Raw genomic sequence first — 22,954 nt, 5'->3', positions numbered from 1 at the left:
TCAAACCATGACAGCAAGTCACCTCTCCTTGCTGTAGGATTTCAGTGTCCTTGCATGGTTGCTGGGGGTAAAAAACATCCTAAACTCAGCCATTGGCAAAGAAAGCATGAAGTTTTCTTCCAACATTACCAATTTTCCTCCTGGTATTCTGGAAATGAGAAGCCTCATGAAGGGGTCAAGGAAGACTCAACATCTAACACCAGATTTACAGCAGATATTAAATATACACTCCCAACTGTGACTCCTGTCCTTAGCTAATCAAAATAAAACTCTCCCAAGAAAAAGGGTGACTTACAGTGGGGTAGAAACACAATAGATTCAGAAAATAATTATGCTTTCCAATTCATCCCAGAAATGTAGGCAAATATTTAAAACTTATTGTAAAAATAGGGTTCATGCTTATTTTACAGGGTAAACAGTGCTGGAAACAGGACTGTGAGGTTTACATTTTATACCTTCAACAACAGTGTCTGCACACATGCAGGGAACAAGGAAAGAACTGCCCCTAACTCAGACATCCAGACCCACAGCACAGATAATCAAAAAGGACATAATCTTTATTTTAAACATAAAAAGGAACATTTTACACGGCATTGTTAGAACTATTCAGTACCTGCATTCCAGAATTGTGCCCAAAACTTTATTTTATAATTTTGAAATTAAAACAAAAGAAAGAAAATATCTTGCCCTTCTGCTGTATGATGTTCAAGGTTGCCCTGGATCGAAATTCCAAGAGCCTGGAGGAATTTACCAGCTTAACCAGGAGACGTGGCAATGCAAACAGAGGAAGATCAATGTGAGCCCTTAGGATACTTTGACAATACCACAGGTTGCAGCAGGGAGGATATGGATGCTTGTACTGCACCACAGGCAGCTTACTCTTCTGATACTCTGCAGGTTTAATACACAACCAGATGCACACACACCTCCACTCACACAAACCCTGGTCACACACAAAATAATAATAACAATAATAATAATAATAAAAAACATGAAAAGTGACCTAGATTTTTTTTTTCCCTTAGAGAGAAGATTCACACTCTATTTTTAAAAAAGGGGATAATACAAAATTGGCACAAGTAGAAGGAAACCTGGGGGCTAGGTCTAGCCCATCAGCTTCTAGCCTTCCAACTACAGCAAATACAGGGTGGGATGGGATGCAGCATTGCCTTCCAAGGGGCTGTCAGCAGTACAAGCTAGTGGCAAAGCTTCCTTCACTTGGAGTGACAAAGTTGGTTTTTATGGGCTGTGGAGGAAGGTCAGCATTGGATAAGGACATGGGGACCTTTCACTACAGAAGAAGGGAGCCCTGACCAAAATAACCCTGAGTTTTTTTCCAGCAGGGAGGAAGTGTGCTGTATTGTGTGTTTGGGAAGAGCTGGCTCATCCATTCCCTAGTTATTGCCCTGCTCATCCATTCCCTAATTATTGCATTACGGTCACGATCCTCTCCCCCTAAAACTTAACCAAGGGCATAGATAGACAAGGAGTCAGTCTGCCAGGAAAAAAGTGACTGATGCTGTGCTTAGAACTTCACCACCACTTCCACCCCTCCCAAGATACCCCAATGCCACAAACCTTCTGAGAAGAAAGCAGATGTTAATGCAGGAAAGAAGCTGCTAGATCAGCCAGCATCCCAAACATCAGAATAGTGTTTCATAACATCCCAGGAAAAAAATCAAGATTTCACTAGAGATAGGAGAGGAAGAAAAATTCTTGCTGTCAAAGTACTATCTGAGTGAATTCTTTCCTGAACTCCCTTCCTTTGGAAAGAATTGCTACAGATTTCTGGGCTTTCACAGTGGAAGCTGGAGACTGCTTCTGCCTCGTTCTTCAGGAAAGGCTAAGTCTGCCCGCAGCAGAGGCCTTGTCAGAGCTCTTCCAGAAAGAAAAACATCAGGCCAGAAAGAAAACTTGCTATGTACCTTCAGGACAAAGTCTTTCAGAGGTTCATAGGTCTGGGGGTCCCAGTTTTGGAATACTACATGAAATGTCTTAAATAACAAATTGAAAGCCCCAACTCTGCAAATTAAGCCCATTTTGAAGATGTTTCATACTCATCTTTCAGAAATCCCTGGGCACCTCTATGCACACAGATGTGACTGTATGCATGCTCACAGACAGGACACAGAGCAGCCTTCTGGAAAACCCCTTCACATCGGCCTAAGAACAAAGGTCACAATGCAAGACACAAAAAAACAATTCACAATAAGAAAGCTTAGCACAAAAAACCTTCATAGGCCAGATACCAGACCTGCAGCTCCCCTGGAATATGCAGTGGGATGAGCTATTAGAGAAGAAGATTGTCTAGGACATAACTAATGTCTAATTAGCAACAGCACACCACAGCCACTACCTTCCATGGATGCTCCTCTTTACCATCCTTTAAAAGCCATGGTAAGGATTGAGCCCTGGCCTCACCTCTGCATTTCTCACCCTTCCTGACGCAAGCCAAACCACGGCTGTGACATCAGACTGTGGTGAGGTCCCACTTCATCGCTCGTCTGTACACAGCATCTTTATTCTGACCCTTATTGCTTAGAACACCAGCCGTGCTGGGAAGACAGAACTGCCTGGCAAAGATGCTGCTCCCCCTCAGGAGCCAGGTCAGTGTATTTGGAAGACCAAAGCAGGAGTTCCACACTATAGCACCGAGGAATAGGTCTCAAGCCCAGGGGAAAAGGCCCTCTGAAAGGCTCATGCTCAAGACCAGGGCCCTGGGAGCCTGAAGGATTCTTGCTGCCCTCTTGGGCTTGCTCTTATTCCTACCCTGAGCTGTACTGCAGCTACTGCAGATCTCAGGTTCTGCTCACAGGTTTGAGGGTTACCAGTGAGTGACTGGCAGAAGCAGCACTGAAGTCTGGTCCGTGCATTTGGTAATACATTGTTTATGAGTCTCTAAACATGATCAGTTGGCCAACTGCAGATGAAGATCCATCTCTTATTATTTTCATAGGTCACACCATCACCTGGGGAGCAAGGTCTCCAACCTCCCTGCTGAGGCCAGCAGCAGGCTGAGCCTTGTCCCTAGATACCACGTGCCCCCCTGCCACAAGCAGGACAGGGTCTCAGGCACCATGTGAGCAGCTGTAGTGGGGGGAAGAGAAGGTGGAAGGGTGTGGGAGAAGGTGACCATAGGCAGACATCCATCAAATGTTTGAGAATCGACTCTTCAGGGTTGCCAAGTCAGTCCCTACTCACCACAGCTAAGAGATTTGAGCACTGAAAAGAAAAGGTTTTAAAAAAGTGCTTCAAAGACATCCACCAGGCAAGTTAGGTGTCAGGATTAACTGCAATCTCTTGGAAAGCCAGGGAAGAGAAGTCATGCTGACAACCATAAAACAATTCTTTGCTGGAACAGCCTCATGATGGCTCCAGCACAGGAACCTTCCCCAGCCTTCAACCCAACACAGAGACGTCTCTGAGGTACCAGGGTGGAAAGAGAAAGGGAACAGGATGGTGTGATGGGGACAGAGGGGGAAGGCAGATTGGTTAATACAGTGAAAGTCTAACACTTACCAGCCTCTTTCCCGTTCATCATCCTGCCCACCTTGCTTTCATACAGGGACATCTTTCCAAAACCGAGAGGGGGGGAAAAAAACCAATGAACAAACAAACATTAATGAATTTTGTCACAGGGCCCTGCTGAAAGAAGGCTCAACAGTTTGCACATTAGAAGGACATGATCCCTATGCAGAAAGTGCTGCTGGAAAAAGAGAACTCCCAAATTGCTAAATATGGCCTGATTGTTCTCAGGACATGATGTGTAACGAGGAGAAGCTGAGGTCCAGGCTGAAACCAGAGAGCAAACGCACTGTCTTGTCTGGGCCTGTGAGCAAGAGTCCCAGCACAGTCCAGGAGCCCTGTGAGTCTCTCCTGAAATGCAGCGTGCCCAGCTGGGCGCTCAGTCCATCTCCATCGACATGAGGCGGCGCCGCTCGCGCCGCGTCTCCTGCACCTCCTTCTTGCAGCACCAGCGGGAGCTGCAGTAGCCAATGAGGCAGGACAGGAGTCCGATGGCCGTGGCCAGGCCGATGCCGATCAACAGCGGGTACTTGAACGCGTTCAGAACTGGAAAAGGAAATCACAGTCATTAGACCTCGCTGAGAAACTCGGACATCCCCTTCATTTCTGCCTGCCTGAAAAAGGAGAAAATTCCACGTTATTCAGTCGGGGCAGATTAATTATTTCAGAAAGAAATTACACTAATTTTCCTTCTTGATTTTCATCTTCTCAGGTTTGAAAAATTGGTCATTTAGTCTCTCCCTTTCCTCTTCACCCTAATTCTTCCTCTATAATTTCAAAGCCTTCAAGAGGCTGGAAGCACCAGAAGAGCCCTGGAGTGAGATAGCAAAGTAGAGTTTATTTCAAAAATTATCCTCTCACGCATTTCTCCAAACAAAATATTGGATTGCTTCCCCATCAGAGGCAGAGTGTGGCTGCATTCTTTATAATTTCCAAAAAGCAAGGAGTGGACTCCTTTGTGCTTTGAATTATTAGAACTACTATATATTTACTCTATCTAATCAACCAAAGCTGGTGCCTAAACAAAAAAAAAACCCAAGATTTTGAAGTACCTACTGCTCAGTTAAAAGGCAGTAAGAACTGAAAGGGGTTTGGAAAGTACAGTTATAATAGTTATCAGCACAGTGGGGAGAACAAAAGCTTCTTGTTCATTTCAAGTTCATGGAACTTCCAAAAATGACCTCTCCTGGAAATATCAAGAAAGCAACCAGTTCAAAACCCCTCCTGTATTCATTTTACTCCTTAGCTGAATTCTGAATGCAGTATCTAGTGTGCAACTTCCTGCTCATGAAGTCTAGCAACACTTGCAACTCTGGGTGGAAAGCAGACAAGGCATAGAGTGCAGGGAGCAACAAGTCTTGTCATCAGAGAGGGAGGAAGGAGGCAGAGCTCTGATTTTTCTCTTCTCAGCTTTGACACTAACCACAGTGTGACTAATTCATACACCCCATCTGCAAACCAAGGCTTCCTCCCAGCAGGCAGCAAAGGGTTAACACTTGAAGAGAATACTGTGCCCTTGACTGGAAGATGCTTCAGCTATGGAAAACATCACCAAGAGGTGATGAGGAAAGAAAATGCTCCAGTCTTGTCTCTATCAACTGTTTAGGCAGAACAGATTCTTCTACTCTGAAGAATCTGGAATCAGAAATTGCTAACCATATAAAAAAGATGACAAAACCTAATGAGATTACCAGAGGCACCTTTAAAAGCAGTGATGGGGAATGTTTGCCACAAAAAGACATAAAAAGGCGTTAAAACCGAAACGTCTCAGTGTCTCACCATCCATTTTGACAGAGAGGAAGATGGGTTTGGCTCTGATGTCGGGCTCGCGCTGCCACACGCCCGTGGCAGAGCGCACCCAGGGCGTCACCAGGCAGTAGTGGTTCCCGAAGTCCTGGTCCTCGCAGCCGTGCACGCGCAGCCGGAACTCCAGAGGGCTGATCCGCTCCAGGCTCAGCTCGCTACTCCCGTTCCTCCTGCCCTGGGACACGATGCCCCTCCTGTCCAGGGAGGCCAGCAAGATGGGCTCCCTGTCCAGGGCAAAGGAGCGCACAGCAAACCAGGAGACGTCAAAGGACATGTCATCTGTGTGTGGGGACAGAGAAGAGTTCACACGCATTGGTGAGTCCTGAAAAGCATCCACAGTGCCATTTCTCAGCAAAAACAATCTGTAAGCAGCACAGCCAGCACTGGTCTGACAGCAGATGAGAAAAAAAATAAAAAAGAAAACAGAAAGAAAAAGAGAGAGTCCCCTGAACATGTCCTTTCTAGGAAGATTCAAGCAGTGAACTGCAATGAAATGCATTGACAGGAAGAATGGAGTTGTACAGAAAGGGTGACTTACCACAGGGATGACACTAAAGTGATTTCTTGCCTTTCTGCCTGCTATTCTGAAACTTGTATTTAACTCTGATCAAAGTTTTTACCAAGCAGACTTAGTGTGTGCATATATATATATATATACACACACACACACATACACACATTTATACATAACTTTTATATATTTATATCTAACTGTAGAAGTTCTACAGTTATGCTGCACCTATAGTGAATGGGAGTGGGTGTGCTGGATATTTGCTAGCACAGACTGATTTGCAGTCACTGTCTTCATGAGGGCCTTACACAAGCACAAGATCAGAAGGCTCTATCCTGAAGGCCCCTTCCTTACATTTAGAGTTTGCCTAAATGAACACATATTCTGCACAGTGCACAAAAAATTACTTGCAACAGTACCAAACATTCAGGAGTAAAGCCTGACCATGCTGCTTTTATACATTTTTCCCAGAGTTGTGGGTTCCTGTGACACACCAGACATGATGCCTTGTGCAAGTTTCACCACCCAAAGACACAGTCTATAATATGGATTTGCAGAAACTTACACTTTTGACACAGCTGGCAGGCAGTCAGAGTCCATCAGCACATCCAGCTCACTGTGTTCATGCAAGGTCCTATTGATCTCATTAGCAAATCTCAGCCCTAAGCCTATTAGGCAGATGTAGCTGAGTATCTACTTTCAAAATCACCACTATTCTTTGCTATCATGCGCCCAGCAACACCTGTCAGAGTCTGAAACCTGGCATGACCCAAAGCCTGCTCACTTGTTTCCTCACAGGTCCTCCTTCCTGGTACATCAGCAAACCAATGGGCCCAAAGTGGAAACAGAAATTACTATTTCTGTCCTGAATTTGGAGTACTGGCATAGTGGGTGCACACCTAAGGCAGTCCCAGTGATTCTTGGCAATGTACCAAACCTCCATTTTCTAGTATTGAGAGCTCTGAAAAATACAGTACTAGCAATCTGAAACTTGAAACTGATCTTTTGGCTAAATGAGTGGGGTTTTTTCTCTTAAACTTTCACATTTGACCTCCAGGCTAATGGAAGCCCTAAGCCTGCTGTTGTACTGAAATTGTTTACAGATCTAAGTGAAGATGATTTTTAAGTCTATCAGGCAAGCTAGCACTTTGGAAAAGAAGGGAACTTCCATATTTTAAAGGAAGAAAAGGGACAGCCTCAGCTCTTTTACTTGAAGTATATTATCAGCTGGCCATGTGGGACATTCCTCCTTACTGCAGAAAAAAAAAGCCAAACAAACCAGCGTTTGAAGTATAACTAACTCCTTCCTAAGGTGCACTGGTTTTACACACGCCTACAGAAACAAAACAAAAACATGAGAAAGCACATGTTCCTAGCAGAGACAGTGTCTGACCAAGCTGTTTTGGGACAGCAGCCAGGTTCCTGCCCTGCCTGCCCCAGCCTGGTGTTCTGGGCTCAGCACAGGCCACATGTACCAGCAGCCCTCAGAGCAATCCCTCTTGCCTCTCATCCTGCAAATCCTACTATGAGTTACTTGGCAAGGCACTTGGACCACTTCCCTTGAAACCAATGTTAATAAAAATTACCATAAACACATGTTCAGTCAAAGAGACCAAACTTTGACCTCTGCTTTGTACACTCATCCAAATGTCTATGGGAAACAGGGCCTCTGCTGGAGAGAGCTCTGTTTATAGAAACCACTCTTCATCCCTGCTGTCTGTTTATGCCAAATATAGTAATAGCACTGGTCCACAGGCAGCACGTTGGGAATGACCAATTCCTTCCAAAGATCCAAGACTGACACTTGCTTTTGTGCTTCCAGGTGCTGTAGGAGCACATGGACACCTTTCAGGCTAAGTCAAATTATACTTAACACACCACTGACCTTCCTTAAGCAATACATTTAGATATTAAAAGATAATAACAATAATCTAGTCTTCAGATCCTCAGGCAGCTTTGAAGAATTCCTTCTTTTGCATCTCAGATAATTTGAGGTTCCTGTCCCTTCACATGAGTACAGGCACTTGCTGTCATTTTGAAATATCTGAATCTATCTTCTGTAATTACAACGTGGGACAACATTATTATGCCAACATATTTTATTAGCCAGTACACAGTTTGCAATTAGTGACTCACTACAGACAGTCAAAGGGAGGATTTGGCTCCGAGCACTCTGTCACTATCCTCCTTGAAATAGCTTAATACAGCAAAGTCATCTGATTCATTTCGCTGTATCTCTGGGTTTCATGCCATAAAAACACAGACAAATATAGCAAAGCCAGGACATAAATCAGGTGCTCCCTAAATATCAGAGATGAACATACCTAGCAGCTCCCAAGTGCTAATAAATATGTAGATTCACTGACATAAAACAGGGCACACACTAGGCATCTGCCTCCTTCCACACACCTTGCATCAATGCTGATGAGCCACTCAATTTTTGACCCAAATCTACAAAAACTCCACTTCAAGAACCACACTCCCACTCAACAAAGGTTTCTTTTCCTGCTTCTGTCTGTGCCACATTCAGTAGTGTGGGACACAGTGAAGCCTCACATCCCAGTGACCACAAGGGCATCAGGGACCTCAGTGCCACCAGGAGATGCACCCTAAAGGAACAGAGAGCACTGGGAGCTGCCCTCTGAGAGCTCTGGGAGCAGAGTTAGCAGTGCTGCCGTGCTTCCTCCCCTCCTCAGCCAGTGAGGATCATCAGCATGTAAAGCACATCTTTAGGCACATTTGGATTTGACACACAGGGCTAAGCTGTCTGGGTCTTAGCTACTTCCCTGACCAATCACTCCTCAAAAGAGGGAATCCTATTTCTAGACCAGCTTCTTAGGAACCATACACTTCCACTGCTTAGAATGGAGCTCTCTCAGCATCCTGTTACAGTGTTGAATCCCAATTTTGAGACCCTTTTTGTTTACTACATTTAAATGAGGTTGAATAGGGCTTCCTAGAGAGCTGAGCAAACCACTTCAAGCCATATAAGGGGTAAACAAGCTGGTTTTGTTAAATTCTCCAGAGCGCTCATTGGGTCTGGCTGGAGCAGATAAAAAAACCCCACATCTTCTTTCAGACACAGTAAGTAATACTCTTAAATCCCTAAGCATACAACCCAAGAATGGGTGATCTGGGAAGTCTAGAGAGATCATTTGTGAAAATGTGTATTCAACAGAAGTATCAGAAGCAGCTTTTATATCTTCAGGGCACAGAAGAACTACTATTCCCCACTGACACACACACATATTCCCCTCGTACCAATTCCAAACACCAAGCACAGCTGCCAAAGCAAAGGAGCACTTCTTTAGAGGAGCAGTTGCTGCCATGTACTGGGCTTAGTAACACACACTCGATTTCAGCAGGGTCTCAAAGAAGCAGAGGAAATTAAAGCATGTAGCAGTCACGCCAAAACCTTTTCTACCCTTTGAAAATTTCCCACAAACACACACTGGAAGCATTGTGAGCTGCCTCTACCAGAAAAAAGGTTCAAACCATAAGTGATGCCTCTGGAATAAAAAAAATCTTTAAAAAAATCAATCTAATGAACAAATGGCACTGACAAAGATAACTGGTCATTCAGCTTTTCTTCAGCTCCTTGAAAGTACTAATTTTTTTAATTGTGCATACAAAGAGGGAGAAGAGGTAGCCCCTGAAACCAATGTACTACAGGAAGCATACATACTAATGCACATGCATGCCTGCAAAGTTGAGTGTCTGTGTGCACAAGAGCAGAGCTGGCTGGCATACCAAATACATCCAAAGGATGTGCATCTAACAGGATATCTTGGGAAACATCCTGCTCCTCCTCTGCTCACAGGGGATCCCATACCACAGCCCTGCAGCAGACTGACACAAGAAGTACAGATGGCCTTGAAAGCCACCACGCCCCTCAGAAGGGAGTCAAATGCATTTGCTCTTTTGTCCTTTCTCATCACATTCCCAAATGGAATGACCATGTCTGTACTGCAGTCATCTGTTTTCTTCCAGAAGATGCTGATAACTCTTGCCTTGTTTCTCTAAATGCCAGGTGTAGGCTTTCCCTAACAGCGTGCCTCATGTCCCCAGCGGGATGAGACAGCCCTGTATTTTCACAGTCTGTCTAACACTTGGCACTAATTTAAAAAGCAAGTCCTCCATTCCGATTGTGAATTAAATTGTGATAGTGACACAGCATAAAGACAGATCAGGGATGGGACACAGAGGAATAAGGCTACCAGTGAGGAACTACATGTTTGCTACCATACAAGCCCTCAATCCCTTCCTCTAAGCTGCTCCATCAGCCCCCTCCAGCTCCCAAGGCCAGGAAGGCAGATGGATGAGGGAAGTCTGCACACCCTGCATCAATTCCAGCTGTTCCCTGCATCTGCATCCAGAGGACCAGCAAGGACTGTGTTTCACCACACAGCATGACTGGTTAGGCCCTAAATCCTGCCCATCCTGCAACTGGGGGCTCAGAGCAGGGACTGAAAAGTCCCCTCAAAACCTGCCATAATGCCACATTTTACTCCAGCCTAGGTTTACTTTTCTGTGCCTCATCTGCCCCATTACAGACTGAAAAAGAAAGAAACCAAACAAACCACCAACATGAAAGAAACAAGATAAAAAAACCACCACAGAGGTCTGCCATGTCCAAGATGACATTACCCAGCCATGGAACAGATTACAGTGCTGACATTTAAGAATCTGCTCTGGTTGCCCATGACTGCTGGAAACAGCGTCACCTCCAGCTCCAGGGATAATCTATCAATTCAACAGACACCCACAAACCCTTGTGAAGTTGCCAAGTTAAGTTTTAACTGTGCTGCTATGAGCAGCTCCTCAGAAGGCAACACCTTTTTGATTATCCTTATACTGTCCATGTTCCTTCCAGTCTCAAGGTACCAAATACACACAAACCCATCCCAAACCCAACTGCAGTGAAGTTCTGACAGGAGAGCCCCACTTCCACTAGGTGACCTCCAGTGATCCCTTCCAGCCTCTTTTCACAGCATGGTTGAGGCTGGAAGGGATCACTGGAGGTCACCTGGTCCAACCTCCCTGCTCAGGAGTTATCCCAGAGCACATGACACAGGATTTTGTCGAGAGGGCTTTTGAATCTCTCCAGAGAAGGAGCCTCCATAACATCTCTGGACAACCTGTTCCAGAGTGTGGTCGCCCTCACAGTAAAGAAGCTCCTCCTCATATTCACATGGAACTTGTTGTGTCCCAGTTTTCAAGTTTTAAGTGAGTCAGGGGTGCTGAGGCCTCTTTCACAAGGCAACGCAGAGCTCATTGAGGCTGTCGAGCACCAGCAGAAGCAGCAGCTGCTCCCTGTCAGCAATTATTGCTTTGGAAAGGAAGGCAGCCGCTCTGGGCACTGCCTCACAACAATCCCTCCAAGAGCTTGAGCACACCTCAACGTGCAAGAGGCTTCCTGCAGAGCAGAAGCCACAGGACAGGCTGAGGTGGATGCACAGCTGTGCCCAATATCCCAGGCTGTGGGTCTTTTGACAGCAATAAGGTTTACTCAGCTTTTCCTCCCTACCAAGCATTTCAATAATACAATCTACAGACTTCTATCATTTTTTCACAGGCAGCACACGACTGTAATCTGGCAAATTGCTTCCCTGCCACGCTCAGATTTAATGTAGAACAGACATCTTGTAATTTCAAAGTGATGGGCCTTTACTAAGCCTGGTACCTCATCTCATCAGCCACTACATCATAAGTAATATTTTCTGCACAGCACCTCTTTTGTAGTGGTTTATGTGTAGGCTTTTAAGTTTGGCATAAATCATGGCAACTTTATATTTAGATATATTCACATATATTTATATTTACATATATATTAGTAGATTTATTTTAAAGAGATGCTTATATCCATATACATAATGACTCAACTGACTCCAAACCCAAATTTTGGGTATAAGAAAGAGAGTTACTCTCACAGCATTTTGATGAAAAGCAGCTCAGACAATGCTTGGCAAGCAGCTAGGTTTTGAGCAATTTTCTGAATTTTTCAGCTCTCCATAAAAATTTGCTTTTGTGTCTGCTACTCTTCCCACAGGAACTAGGTACTGTATTTCTTTCTTCCACATAAAAAAGGATGCTCAACTCTGAAGGCAATGAACATTCATTTTGGCATTTAGGCTGCAGCAGTCAATTATTATGATTTTTAGATTTACCTTAAGCCTTAAATTCACTCTGAAGTAAGAAGCTGAATGGTCAGTTGTCTAAGATTTCTTTACAGATGACCATTTTCTTCTAAATGGTTTAACCAATGGATCTCCTTTCCACTTAAAGGGAATAGGAATAGTTTTCATGGCCCATCTGATGGATGTAGGTTGAGATGACCTGCAGTGGGGTCAGTTGGTGGGGACAGCAGAGGGGGATTGGATGGTAAGAATATTTTTTTTCCCCTCTTCCCTCAGGAAGTAAAATGAAAAAAATCCAAACTTGCTTTAAATGGAGCTGTGTAAAAACAAGCACACTGTTCTGCTTTTATGCCGTTCTACAGAATTGTTGGTTCTCAGCTCTCCAGCCTCACTGAAAGGACATGGGGCTGTAACTTCTGAAGGCAAATGAGTTACAGGTGAAATAATTTTGCTGAAATACCTGGCTCGAGTGGCATTCCTTCCATCGTGACGATGCATAGCAAATCTGCCACCTCACCCTGGTAAATCGTGGGGTTGTCAGAATGCACCGAGACATTGAACACAGGACCTAGAAAAGAGCAACCACAATTATTCATGACAGGCTTTACTTCACTGTCCAACACCTTCCCTGCACATTTTTGAAGTATTCTCTCCTAGTTTGTGGAGACAGAGCTCTGAAGTAGGGATAAGCAGCCATTCAAGTTTGTTGTAAAATAGTTTTTTGTTGTTAGCCATTTAATCCTGTACTAAAACAAAGTACCCAAAGCATCAGACCTTCCACCCAACACAGAGGCTGCTGCCCCAATCTGCCTCCTGCTCTCCAGCACAAAAGGAGCTGGTCTTCCACTGGTGACTCCTTTAAGAGCATGGGAGTTCAGATCTTCAGGCCAATCCAGAATGGATCTTTTTGTTGAAGCTGTCAATAGGAATTCAAGTCAAAGCAAAACAGTATCTTAACAATACCAATGGTTCTACACTGGAACAGACAATACAAGAAGTGCATCTGATAATACTTTTCTGTGGGTTTTCCTTCAGGCTCTGCCACAGATAGCATCTTCTGAAGATGTCTCAAAACCCCAAGGGTACAGTAACTCCTTCAGCTGCAAAGTGGTGATGGTATCAATGAAAACCATTAGGCTGTTTTGAAATACTCAGATCCCATGACAACACTGTGATGTTTTAAAAGACTTCTGATATGCATAGGTTAAAATCCTCAAAACTTCTCTAAATTTTGACAACAGCTGCATCTCTAGTGCAAAAGTAAGAATATCGCAACTCCTCAGATATGCCAGCACTGTTAATGCTCTCTATTTCACAGGGCAGAAACTGAAGAATGTACCAAAATACCTTTGTGACTTCTCTCACTAATCAAGGAGTGAACAGAAGGAAAGTTGATCCCAACAGTGACCTCCAGGATGACTTTGGGGGACAGAGACAGGGAAGCCAAGAAGAAACTTGGGACTCAGATTAAGAAGTAACCCTTTTTACACTCCCTAGACTCCCATTATTACCTGGCTCACCGACTTCTGGCACAGCAGCAGCAACAACAAGCAGAGAAGGGTGGCTTGGGAGGGAAAAAAAAAGTCTGTTTATTTGCTCTCCTCCACTCTTTTACTACACGAACCCTAAATTTCAAATCCAGTGATGATCAGTGGCAAACAATGCTTTTAATGAAGAACACTTCAGGAAATCATCCAAAACAACCCACTTGTGCCATGCCCTCTCAACAGGTTTCTACACTGATAGCTCACCACATGGCACACACTTACCACATCATTCCCAAACTGAGGTTTTGGAAAGAAACTTGGATGTATCATGAAGCCAAAGCTATAATTTTTGGTGCAATCTTTCTAGACTGCAAGGGCCTGGCTTGTTTTGGTCAACAGAAAACACACAGCACACTAAGAAATTAATTCCAACTACAGTGAAAAATAATTACCTCTCCAGCTTTCAAAATCCCCTCTCCCCCAGTTTCCACCAGCCCTCTCCTCTGCCCCAGAAGCAGTTGTACTTTTGTACACTAGGGTACTATGCAGACATATAATCTGAGAGCTTGACACTACAAGATTTGTCTTAAAATTAACACCGCAAATTACCCCCCCAAACAAGGATAAAAGGGTGGTAGAGATGCAATAGAGGTTATATATGGATTACCAACCAAGACTCCTACATGTTTATGCTAGAACACATTTAAGGAAACAAGAGACCCAGAATACTGAGATCAGCTGCTCAGGTAGTGACTGCACAAGCAGGCTGCAGCCCTAACTTAAGCTCAGCATGATGGGATCCTTTTCCCAGGAGATGAACAGAGATTAATCTGAATGCTTCCTCAGCATCTGTCTCAACTGGTTTTGTGTGAATTCAGTTTATTTCCTGACATTCACACACACACACCAAACTATATTCCCCTTGCAGCCTATTTGATTATTTGATAAATCAAGACATTTCCATCCTCTTGTTCAGAGCTGGGCAGACAGAAGTTCAAGGTCCTAGGGGATTAAAGGCAGCACGGACCAGGGCACTCCAGCCAACTAAAAGCAGAAAAGTCTCAAGCTGTGTGTGAACTGTCAGAGAAAAGAAATAAAGAGACTGTCAAAATGTGCTAGCAATGTCCCTGCATTCCCAGCACAGTCCCTCTGCTGCACTGATCAAAGGCACAACAGCACCACAATAATCCTGATACTGTCCATAGCTCAGTCTATCCTCAGTCCATCCTGCAGCAGGTGAGGTGACATCCCATCAGGAATACAGGACATGCCCTGCTCCAGCAGACAGGCTGGATGCTGGGAAGGGTTGGGCAAGAGAGATGAACTGCATGGTTCCAGCTCTGTCAGGCTAAGGATGGGCTACCTTGCCCCTGGCAGGTTAAACAAGAGGGCACATGGGATTTTTCAGGCCTTACTTCTAGGCTGAAAGTCCAGGTGGATCCTGCGTTGAACAGACACTGCCTTCAAACCCTGGCAAACCAACAAACCACTGGTGTGGAGCAGACTCAGAGCATTCCTGGCCACTGGATGTCACAAGGGTAAAAGCTGAGCTTGGCTGGTCACTCAGCCAGGGAAATGCAGCACTCCCAACACACTCCTCAGTTTGGGTCACCAAGCACCTCTCCACTGAGCCTCCCACACCAAAGCCAAAACTTCCCAGGCAGGAAGGCTCCAAGGCATCAGCTGCATTGGCATTTCAGGATTGTGCTTTCCCTTGGTAAGGCACAAACAGTTCTTTCCCTTCAGGTATTTCCCTAGCAGGCAACATCTCTTGCAAATTACCTTTTCTACCTCCAGGGAGAAATCACTGTCCTGTGCTAGGACTGGATATCAATAGTCAAGAGGTGTGTTGGGGGTTGTGTTCTTCCCTGTTCAGCTGAAGAGGGAAAACAACATTTAATTATTTACTAAAACCTAAGCAAGATTAATTGCAGTGACAGTTCCTCAGTTCAGCCTCGAAAACTGTGTGGCTGCAGCTTCCTAGGGTTATATATTCTTTGGGTGTATCTCAGGACTTCTGCCCACATGATCCTGGGCCTCAGGCTGCCCTCAGGCATGAAAGGACAGAATAAAGCACCTTCAGAGATTTATTGTCCCCCTTAAAAAAGCCTGAAAAGACAGAAGGCTGTGTGCCCCATTCCCCCACCCAGTGTTCAAGAAGCTCTGGATCTGGACCATGACAAGCAAGGCTCAGAACACAAAACTCAAATACACTTTTCTCGAGTTTTTGCCCTCAAACAAAAAACAAAACAAAACAAAAGAAAAAAAAAAAGAAAAAAAAAAAAAAAAAAAAAAAAGAGAAGACCCCAAAAAACCACACAAAAAAGAGGCCAAACATCTCAGTGCCAAGGTTACAGATCCAGGCATGAGGTAAAACAGGCAGCAGACACTGATGACACTGGCCCAGGGTCTCAGCACCGTCACGCTCAAGCACTTCAGTGTCACTGGGAGGGTTGGGGAGGTGACAGGAACTCTCTCCTTCTCTGAGATACGAGTTCATGCTACATTAACACCGAGAAAAACAGAACTCTGCAGATAACAGATGATGTGGCTTTGGCCATCGTTGCCACCTGCATTTAACAGTTTGAAATACTGTAATTGGCACCTAGTGGTCACTCGGGAGAATAAACAAAGCAGAGTTTAGTTTCAATTGCAGGGCTGACAGATCAAGCATGACCTGTAAAACTCATCAAGAACAAAGCAAAGTTAAATGCTGAAAAGCTGTTCATGAGCTTGAAAGCTGAGAAATAACTGGCTTTTAATAACTTCAGATTTGAAGATAAGTGTCATTCCTTCAGGTAATTTGGAAATTAAAGAGCACAGATTTACAAAACAAACCAGCACTCCCAATTCTAAGAGCTAAGCATCATAAATTGCCATGTTCTGCTGAGAACTTTGATTTAAAATAAGTCAAAATATCTGCTCCTCACTATAAATAAGGCCTTACATAAGCTTAGATAAAACACCTAAAAGAAGTTTTCTTCCCTACTTAACTAATTAATAACAATTTTATATTAAAAAGCATCTGCAGTCAGGATGGTAAGAGTTTTCAGAGTATTTCTTGACTTCTGAACACTTGAAAAACACTACACAACTTTAAACAGAAAGTGAAGAAATTGAGGTCAGAAGTTTACTCGTACAAATCCAGAAGTGCTTAAGAGAAACCAGGTTCCAGAACCAGGATTTCTTCAGTGTACTTTTCTCTGAATGTTCCCTTTTATAATAGATCTCAGTGCTCAAACTGTTGATTTCATGTCACCAGGAAGGTAACTCCAGGAGCCAGACCCTATAGTGGTACAGTTTTCAGCTAAAAAGTGCTATGCTAATTCTCTACACATAAAAGTGAAAGGAAAAGGTGTTTGTAAGCTGAACCAAGATTTGTTTAATATTTTGTGCTCAATCAGATTCACACTGAAGGGGCTGCAGGGTGGAAAAGAGGAGTTCAAGTTGATCGAGGCAATTTACTCGACTTCAGGATTAAGACAAATTCTGAGCCCTCTTTACCTGATGTCACCCCACTTTCTCCCTGCTTTCCTTCCCTGCTCAGTAATCCAAACACTTTAATTTTCCCATTTTTCTTGCAGATTTAAAGAGAATAACCAAGAGCCAGTTAAAATCCAGTTTTGTAACAGAAGAGGTTCTAGGGTCCTGGGTGATGTTTTGTCTTCTTTGCTTATCCTTTTACCCTGTGCTTCTCTACAGAAACAAGGTACAGTCTCCCCACAGACAGGAGCTTTATTTCCCAGCCAAGCAGAGAAGAGAAAGGTCAAGTAATCTGACAACAGAGACCTGGGGCAGGCTGTTCCCCCCAGGAAGCCCATGCCCAGGCCATTACTGACCAGGGGGACTGGAATTCCAGCACACAGCTGCCCTGCTTCCAATCACACAGCACCACAGACCACAACAGGGAAAACAACTGATGCAACCCACGAGCTCTGCATCGTCCAAAATATTACTCATCTCTGCCCTGGCACCAAATCCTTCACTCTTCAACTGAGAATTCCATGACCTGCTTTTCTCCAGTTAATAAGTTTCTTCACCTTCACTTTTCCAGACCCCTGCCCTTTCCCAGTTTCTCCGTGAAGCTGTTCCCTAACAAGCTTTGCCCCCAGCCCCATAATGGCTGTTACTGGAAGAAGCCCTCAGTAGTTAAGTCTGTGGTTTCTACTTCCAGCTACAAATTAACGCACACAGGCACAAAGGCACACAATGACAAAGCACGTTCCTGCCCATTAAGAGTGGCTGGAAAATACCAGCCTTTCCTGCCAAAGAGTTTCTGCTGCGCTGCTTTTCATTCATTTCCGTGATTAAGCCTTCTTTCCTTTAAGAATCTTTCTATTCGCCCTTCTTGAAATTGAGTATCTCTCGGGGTCATTGCAGGGCATCATTTCATTTTAATTGCAAGCTCAACATCAATCCTCAGCTCATATTTCAGCAGCTCTTGGTTTATCTCAGCTTTTTCCAAAGTGGACGATAATACATTGCTGTGCAATGAGCTCACATGCAGATGTAATCCAGAGTGGAAGATTTCATTGAGATATTTCCCTTACAAGTTCTCTTTTATTTTTGCCTCTCCAGAACTTTCTACCCTCTGCTGAATGGCACAGAGCAGAGACAGTCAGAGCACAGCCAAGCTCCAAATGGATCTCTCACACAATACACTTCTCAACATGAGATTAAAAGCTTCCTTCTCCCCGTTTCCTTCAAGGGAAAGGAAAATAAGTCACTTCTGTGGAAATCCTGAGAGTGTGTGGTGGGCAAACACATTCTAAACACCAACCTGGGTTGCCCAATTCATGGTGAAAGGGTTTGAAGATTAAAGGACATATGCCAAACAGAGTTTATGAAGCTGTCTTCATGCACTGGCTTGAGAAGAACACAAGGGACAGAAGACTGGTGTGTTCCAGGCTGAAAGGAAGGATCTGTACACATGCATCAACAAATAGCTCAGGAGGAGAGAGGATGCACTGGAGTAGAAAATGTGCAATGAAATTAAGAGAACATTTCAAGACAGGCACTGGCAGCTGCTCTTGTTCCTCACATCACTGGGCAACCTTTTAAAAAAGACATGGCAGAATGTCTCTGTCCTACACTGGGAAGAAAAACAAAAAAGCACTGAGGAATATTAAATTCTTCACATGGGACAGCTTTCCCTGCCCACCAGATAAGCTTATTTTGCTTACAGCAGCTGGACATACAGAAGGCATTCGTTTTATGAAACTGGTCTAGTGATCCATGTTATCCATGAGGTCATACCAAAAGATTCACAAGATCCCCTCTGGTCTTAAAATATATCCAGCAGAGAACAATCTGCCATTGATTGAATATTTGAAAACTAATGGCCTAGTAGGCTCCTCCTCACCACACTCCCTCACTTCCAGTTCACGTGGTCCAGTGGACAAAATCCACATTTCCTTTTTTTTCAGTTCAGGGCATTTCAAACAAATGCCTTTACATTAACATTTCAGATCATTACCAAACTGAATAAATACGCCCCTCTGCAAGAGCAAGTGGAGAAAGAAGAGAGGAGATCTCTGCTTGCAGCCAGCAAGTTCTGCCCTGAATGGAAAGAATCTGAGCAAGACATTTTCCACAGATGTTCATGGAAAAACATTTCAGAGCACTGCCACATCTCAAGCCTATTGTGGCAGGAAACACTGAAGTTTCACATGTGTGCAGTCCCCAGCTCACATATGAAAAGCTCTGCCACTCAGAGAGATCACATGGCACAGGGTGTATGCACACTTAAAAACTGCTCTTTGAAACATCACTCAGCTCGGAGAGATCTGGGAGTGAGTCAAATGAGAGAGAAGGATTCCCAGTCCCAGCAAGCCTCACCATTCCCCATCAAAGGGGAATCAATAAAAACAACTGAAAAAGAAATTCCTCCTAGGAATAAAAGCTTCACGTAAAACCCTTTAAGGGCTTCCTTTTGCTGAAAACGCTGCTTCCTTATTGATCCCCTCCCCACTCCAACAGCCATGATGGAAGCTGAAAATGCTGCCCAAGCCCAAGATTTCAAAGTTTGGAGGAGACTGGAATACATCCTATTTTTCAAAATTACACTGCTGTATATATTTCCTCCAGCAGTTATAGGTAAGTTGTCTTTCTGTTACACTTTGAGAAATCAGTGCAATTGACTCCTTAACAGTTTTCCTATTAGGGACAAGCACTCATAAGATACCACACCCCACGCTCCCTACAACTCAGGATTTAGCACACTGCTTCTCCCCAGGTTTTGGGGGTTTTTTTCCAGTTGCCTGGAGAGCTGCATGCCCCTCTTTTTTTCCTGCACCTTTCCTGTTAGTATCTTCCCTCCAATTTTGAGGAAATTTTCCTGACAAATAACTAGCTCCCGCAGCAGTTCTGCCTTTCACCATGCCCATTAGGGAAATTCTGCCACCAACTTATTTTTCTGAAGAACAAGTTTGACAGCTGCTTGTGCCACAGGATGCAAGAGAAGGGTGTGATATCTGAGCTGTGCTTTCATAGCTGCTCCACAGCTTTGCCATTTACCTCTGGCTCCCTGACTCAGTCTGCATCAAAGACAGGAGGCTTCAGCACAAAAAACCAAAGTAACACACCCACGAAACATCTTCTGTCTTGTGTACTTAATTCCAGATGATTTCCCAAATAATAATTCCAGAGTTAGTCCATTCTAACTGTACTCATCACATGTTCTCATCGTGCCCAGAGGTGAATATCCAGCAGGGATATCTGAGTAACAACTGAAGGACACAAAGTTCATCCATCAATTAAAGAAAATTGCAGGTATTTCAAGACAGATTTTGCTACATGCCAAGATTATTTTGGGAAATGGCACTGCAGCAAATTGTGCCTGGGATCTCATTTCTTTCTTCATTCTTTGGTAAAGAATGAAAGGCTGACAGGGCTTCAGGACCATCCCTCCCCCTGCTCCAGCCCTGCTACTGGAATTCACACATTCCCAGGGCACTTCTACACGCTGCCTCCCTTTCTTCACTCCATGCTCCAGAAATCCTATCTGGGTGGAGGGGCTGGGAGGAGAGGCTGGCAGCAAAGAGAAGCCAAGACTACAACACGCACGCTTCCCTCCCTCACATTGCTCACAAGTTTCCCTCTGAACCCTGCGTGTCAAAGCATCCCAACAAACTTTCTGGATGGGAGTTCAAAGTGACACAAGACCACCAATATTGGGAGAGGCACAAACCACCACTTTGCACTGTGCAGGAAAGCCTCCGCATAGGAGCTTGGAGAGGCAGGGTGGGGTGGTGTGCAGATTTCATTCTTGCTGGATTCTTTTATCACTCCCTTTGCAAATACTACTCTCCCACTGTGTCTGACCCAGATATGAAGAGTAATAAGGCTAAAACTGCAGCCCACTAAACCATCTTCAGAAATTACCTAGAACTGAAAGAAGCTGAGTCAATGTCCTCTGTCTGGCCAGCTTAGATCAAATCTACATCTCAAAGCTTCCTACAGAGTGATGTCCTCATTGCCAGGCTGTCCTATGGTCAGCCCTTGTCCTTTTCCCAGTGTGCCATATAAGCAAGCTCAGATCTTAGGAACCACATCACCTAGAATAATTACCTTAGCTGTGGATGCAGCCAGAAGTCAGGCTGCTCTTGCCTACACGCAGACATGTCTCCTAAATATGCTACAGCCTGTTACTACCAGCAGAATATGAGCATGAAAGCCCCACCAGCTCAAAACCCCACCAGCCTGGTTTATCAAATCATGAGAGGAGCCCTTCACTCATATATGCACCACTGTTATAAAAACAGCTCCCACTGCACTTCCCGACAATAGAACATGACAGAAGTCAGAGTTAATATGCATCCCTGATGATCCAAATCAATGCCATCCATCTCTCCCTCCCTCCAACACAGTATCAGGACAGGCACATTTCTATAGAAAAGTCTCAACAGGCAGGCTTAGTTACAGCTGAAGGTAAGGGTTTCAGCAAGCAACTGAGGAACAGGATGTCCTTCTGGGTGCTGAAATTCCTTCCAATTTGTGGAGCTTTGTAGTTCAGCCACGAGGGACCTCTAAGGTCTTGCAGTGGCAGGATACACTTACTGAGATGGCTGAAATGTTACCCTGACCTGGCCATTTTCTGCAATTACATCAACAGTGAGGTGTGCTGAGGGAATTTAATGCTATGCTAATAGAGTCTGTTTTGGAACAGAAATCCAGTTTATATTAATGCTCTTCCAGAGCAGCCACTACTAACAATCTAGTGATACAGCTGGCAAATGCAGCAGCAGTTGCTCCATACTGAGAATGAGCTCTGAGCCTGCAGGACCATAAAAGCTGCATTAGCAGAGAAAAACCCAGGGGTTATGATTACAGCCAATTCATTAAACATCTTTCTGTAAACAATCAATAGCACAAAGGACACAAGTACCACCAAAGAAGACACGCACAGCTCTCAGCCATCATGCCATTTGTTCCAAAGAGCAGATATTTCTGAGACACGGGGAAATCAATGGGAAAGCGTCACAGAATTCCCTCCCTGTCTGGCTTAGACACGGGCCTGCCAGCTTCTGTACCAACCTGATGTCTGGAAGTCTATCTGGATAGGGTTGGACAAGCCATTGACGGCCTCCCGCCACATGCCCCCGCCGCCCGGAGACCAGGCGGTCACCACGCAGCGGTAGAGCCCGGCGTCCGAGATCTGGGTCTGGTACATCCTGTAGCGGAACTCGTTCTCCTGCACCTTCTCCAGCACCACCCCGTCCACACGCGTCTGGTCTGTCCAGTCCTCCAGGCGCACCACCGAGTCCTGGCTCAGGGAGATGATGCGGGTGGTGCCGTTGGGACTCGACTGGTCCGCCAGGGGCTTCTCGGCCGTGATGAGCACCGAGTAGCGCGGCGTCTTGATGTTCTTGGAGGACACTTTGCACGTCATCTCAAAGGTGTGGCCTGCTACAAAGAATGGCTTCAATTTCACCGCCTCCACTGTGAGCGTGTAATCTGAAGAGGGAAGGAAATAAAGCGGCAAGAGAGAGTTAACAAACAGGCTCGGGTATTTCTGCAGCACCATCAAACCTAGGAGGTCACAGACAGGAAAAGTTTCTTTTCTGGAGGAACAAATCCCAGCACATTTATCTAAACATGTAGACACCCCAAAATGCTACTCAACAGTACACAACAGTTTGGGTCAAGATGCACAAATTCAAACAAACACCAAATACTGAACAAATAGAATACACAGCTTGCCACAAGACAGGATCTCCAGGATTGCTTTATTCAAGAATAAAGATAGTAGACAAGATTCATGTGACCGTGTTCGCAGGGGTCTTAGGATGAGGGAAGAGACAAGGATCTGACTCCATGTTTCAGAAGGCTTGATTTATTATTTTATTATATATATTACATTAAAACTATACTAAAAGAATAGAAGAAAGGATTTCATCAGAAGGCTAGCTAAGAATAGAATAAGAAAGAATGATAACAAATGCCTGGGGCTCGGACTCTCTGTCCAAGCCCACTGTGATTGGCCATTA

The 22,954-nt window shown here is 44.6% G+C and overlaps 1 protein-coding gene across 3 annotated transcripts in view; it reads right to left on the bottom strand.

The window, feature by feature from the left end:
• Positions 1–536: 536 nt before the first annotated feature.
• The window catches only part of PTGFRN (prostaglandin F2 receptor inhibitor), a 66,740-nt gene continuing 44,322 nt past the window's right edge, over positions 537–22,954 (bottom strand). For all 3 annotated transcript variants that reach the window (XM_074532139.1, XM_074532133.1, XM_074532140.1), the window contains 4 exons: positions 22,002–22,421; positions 12,440–12,547; positions 5,305–5,610; positions 537–4,071 (listed from right to left, as the gene is read on the bottom strand). In XM_074532139.1, the coding sequence (XP_074388240.1) occupies positions 3,905–4,071; positions 5,305–5,610; positions 12,440–12,547; positions 22,002–22,421 (1,001 nt within the window). In that variant the 3' untranslated portion in view covers positions 537–3,904. The remainder of the gene's footprint in view (positions 4,072–5,304; positions 5,611–12,439; positions 12,548–22,001; positions 22,422–22,954) is intronic.

This window comes from Zonotrichia albicollis, chromosome 2, assembly GCF_047830755.1.
Source record: "Zonotrichia albicollis isolate bZonAlb1 chromosome 2, bZonAlb1.hap1, whole genome shotgun sequence".
Lineage (NCBI taxonomy): Eukaryota > Metazoa > Chordata > Aves > Passeriformes > Passerellidae > Zonotrichia > Zonotrichia albicollis.
Note: the sequence above shows the minus strand (reverse complement) of the source record. Positions and strands in the feature narration are given on the sequence as shown.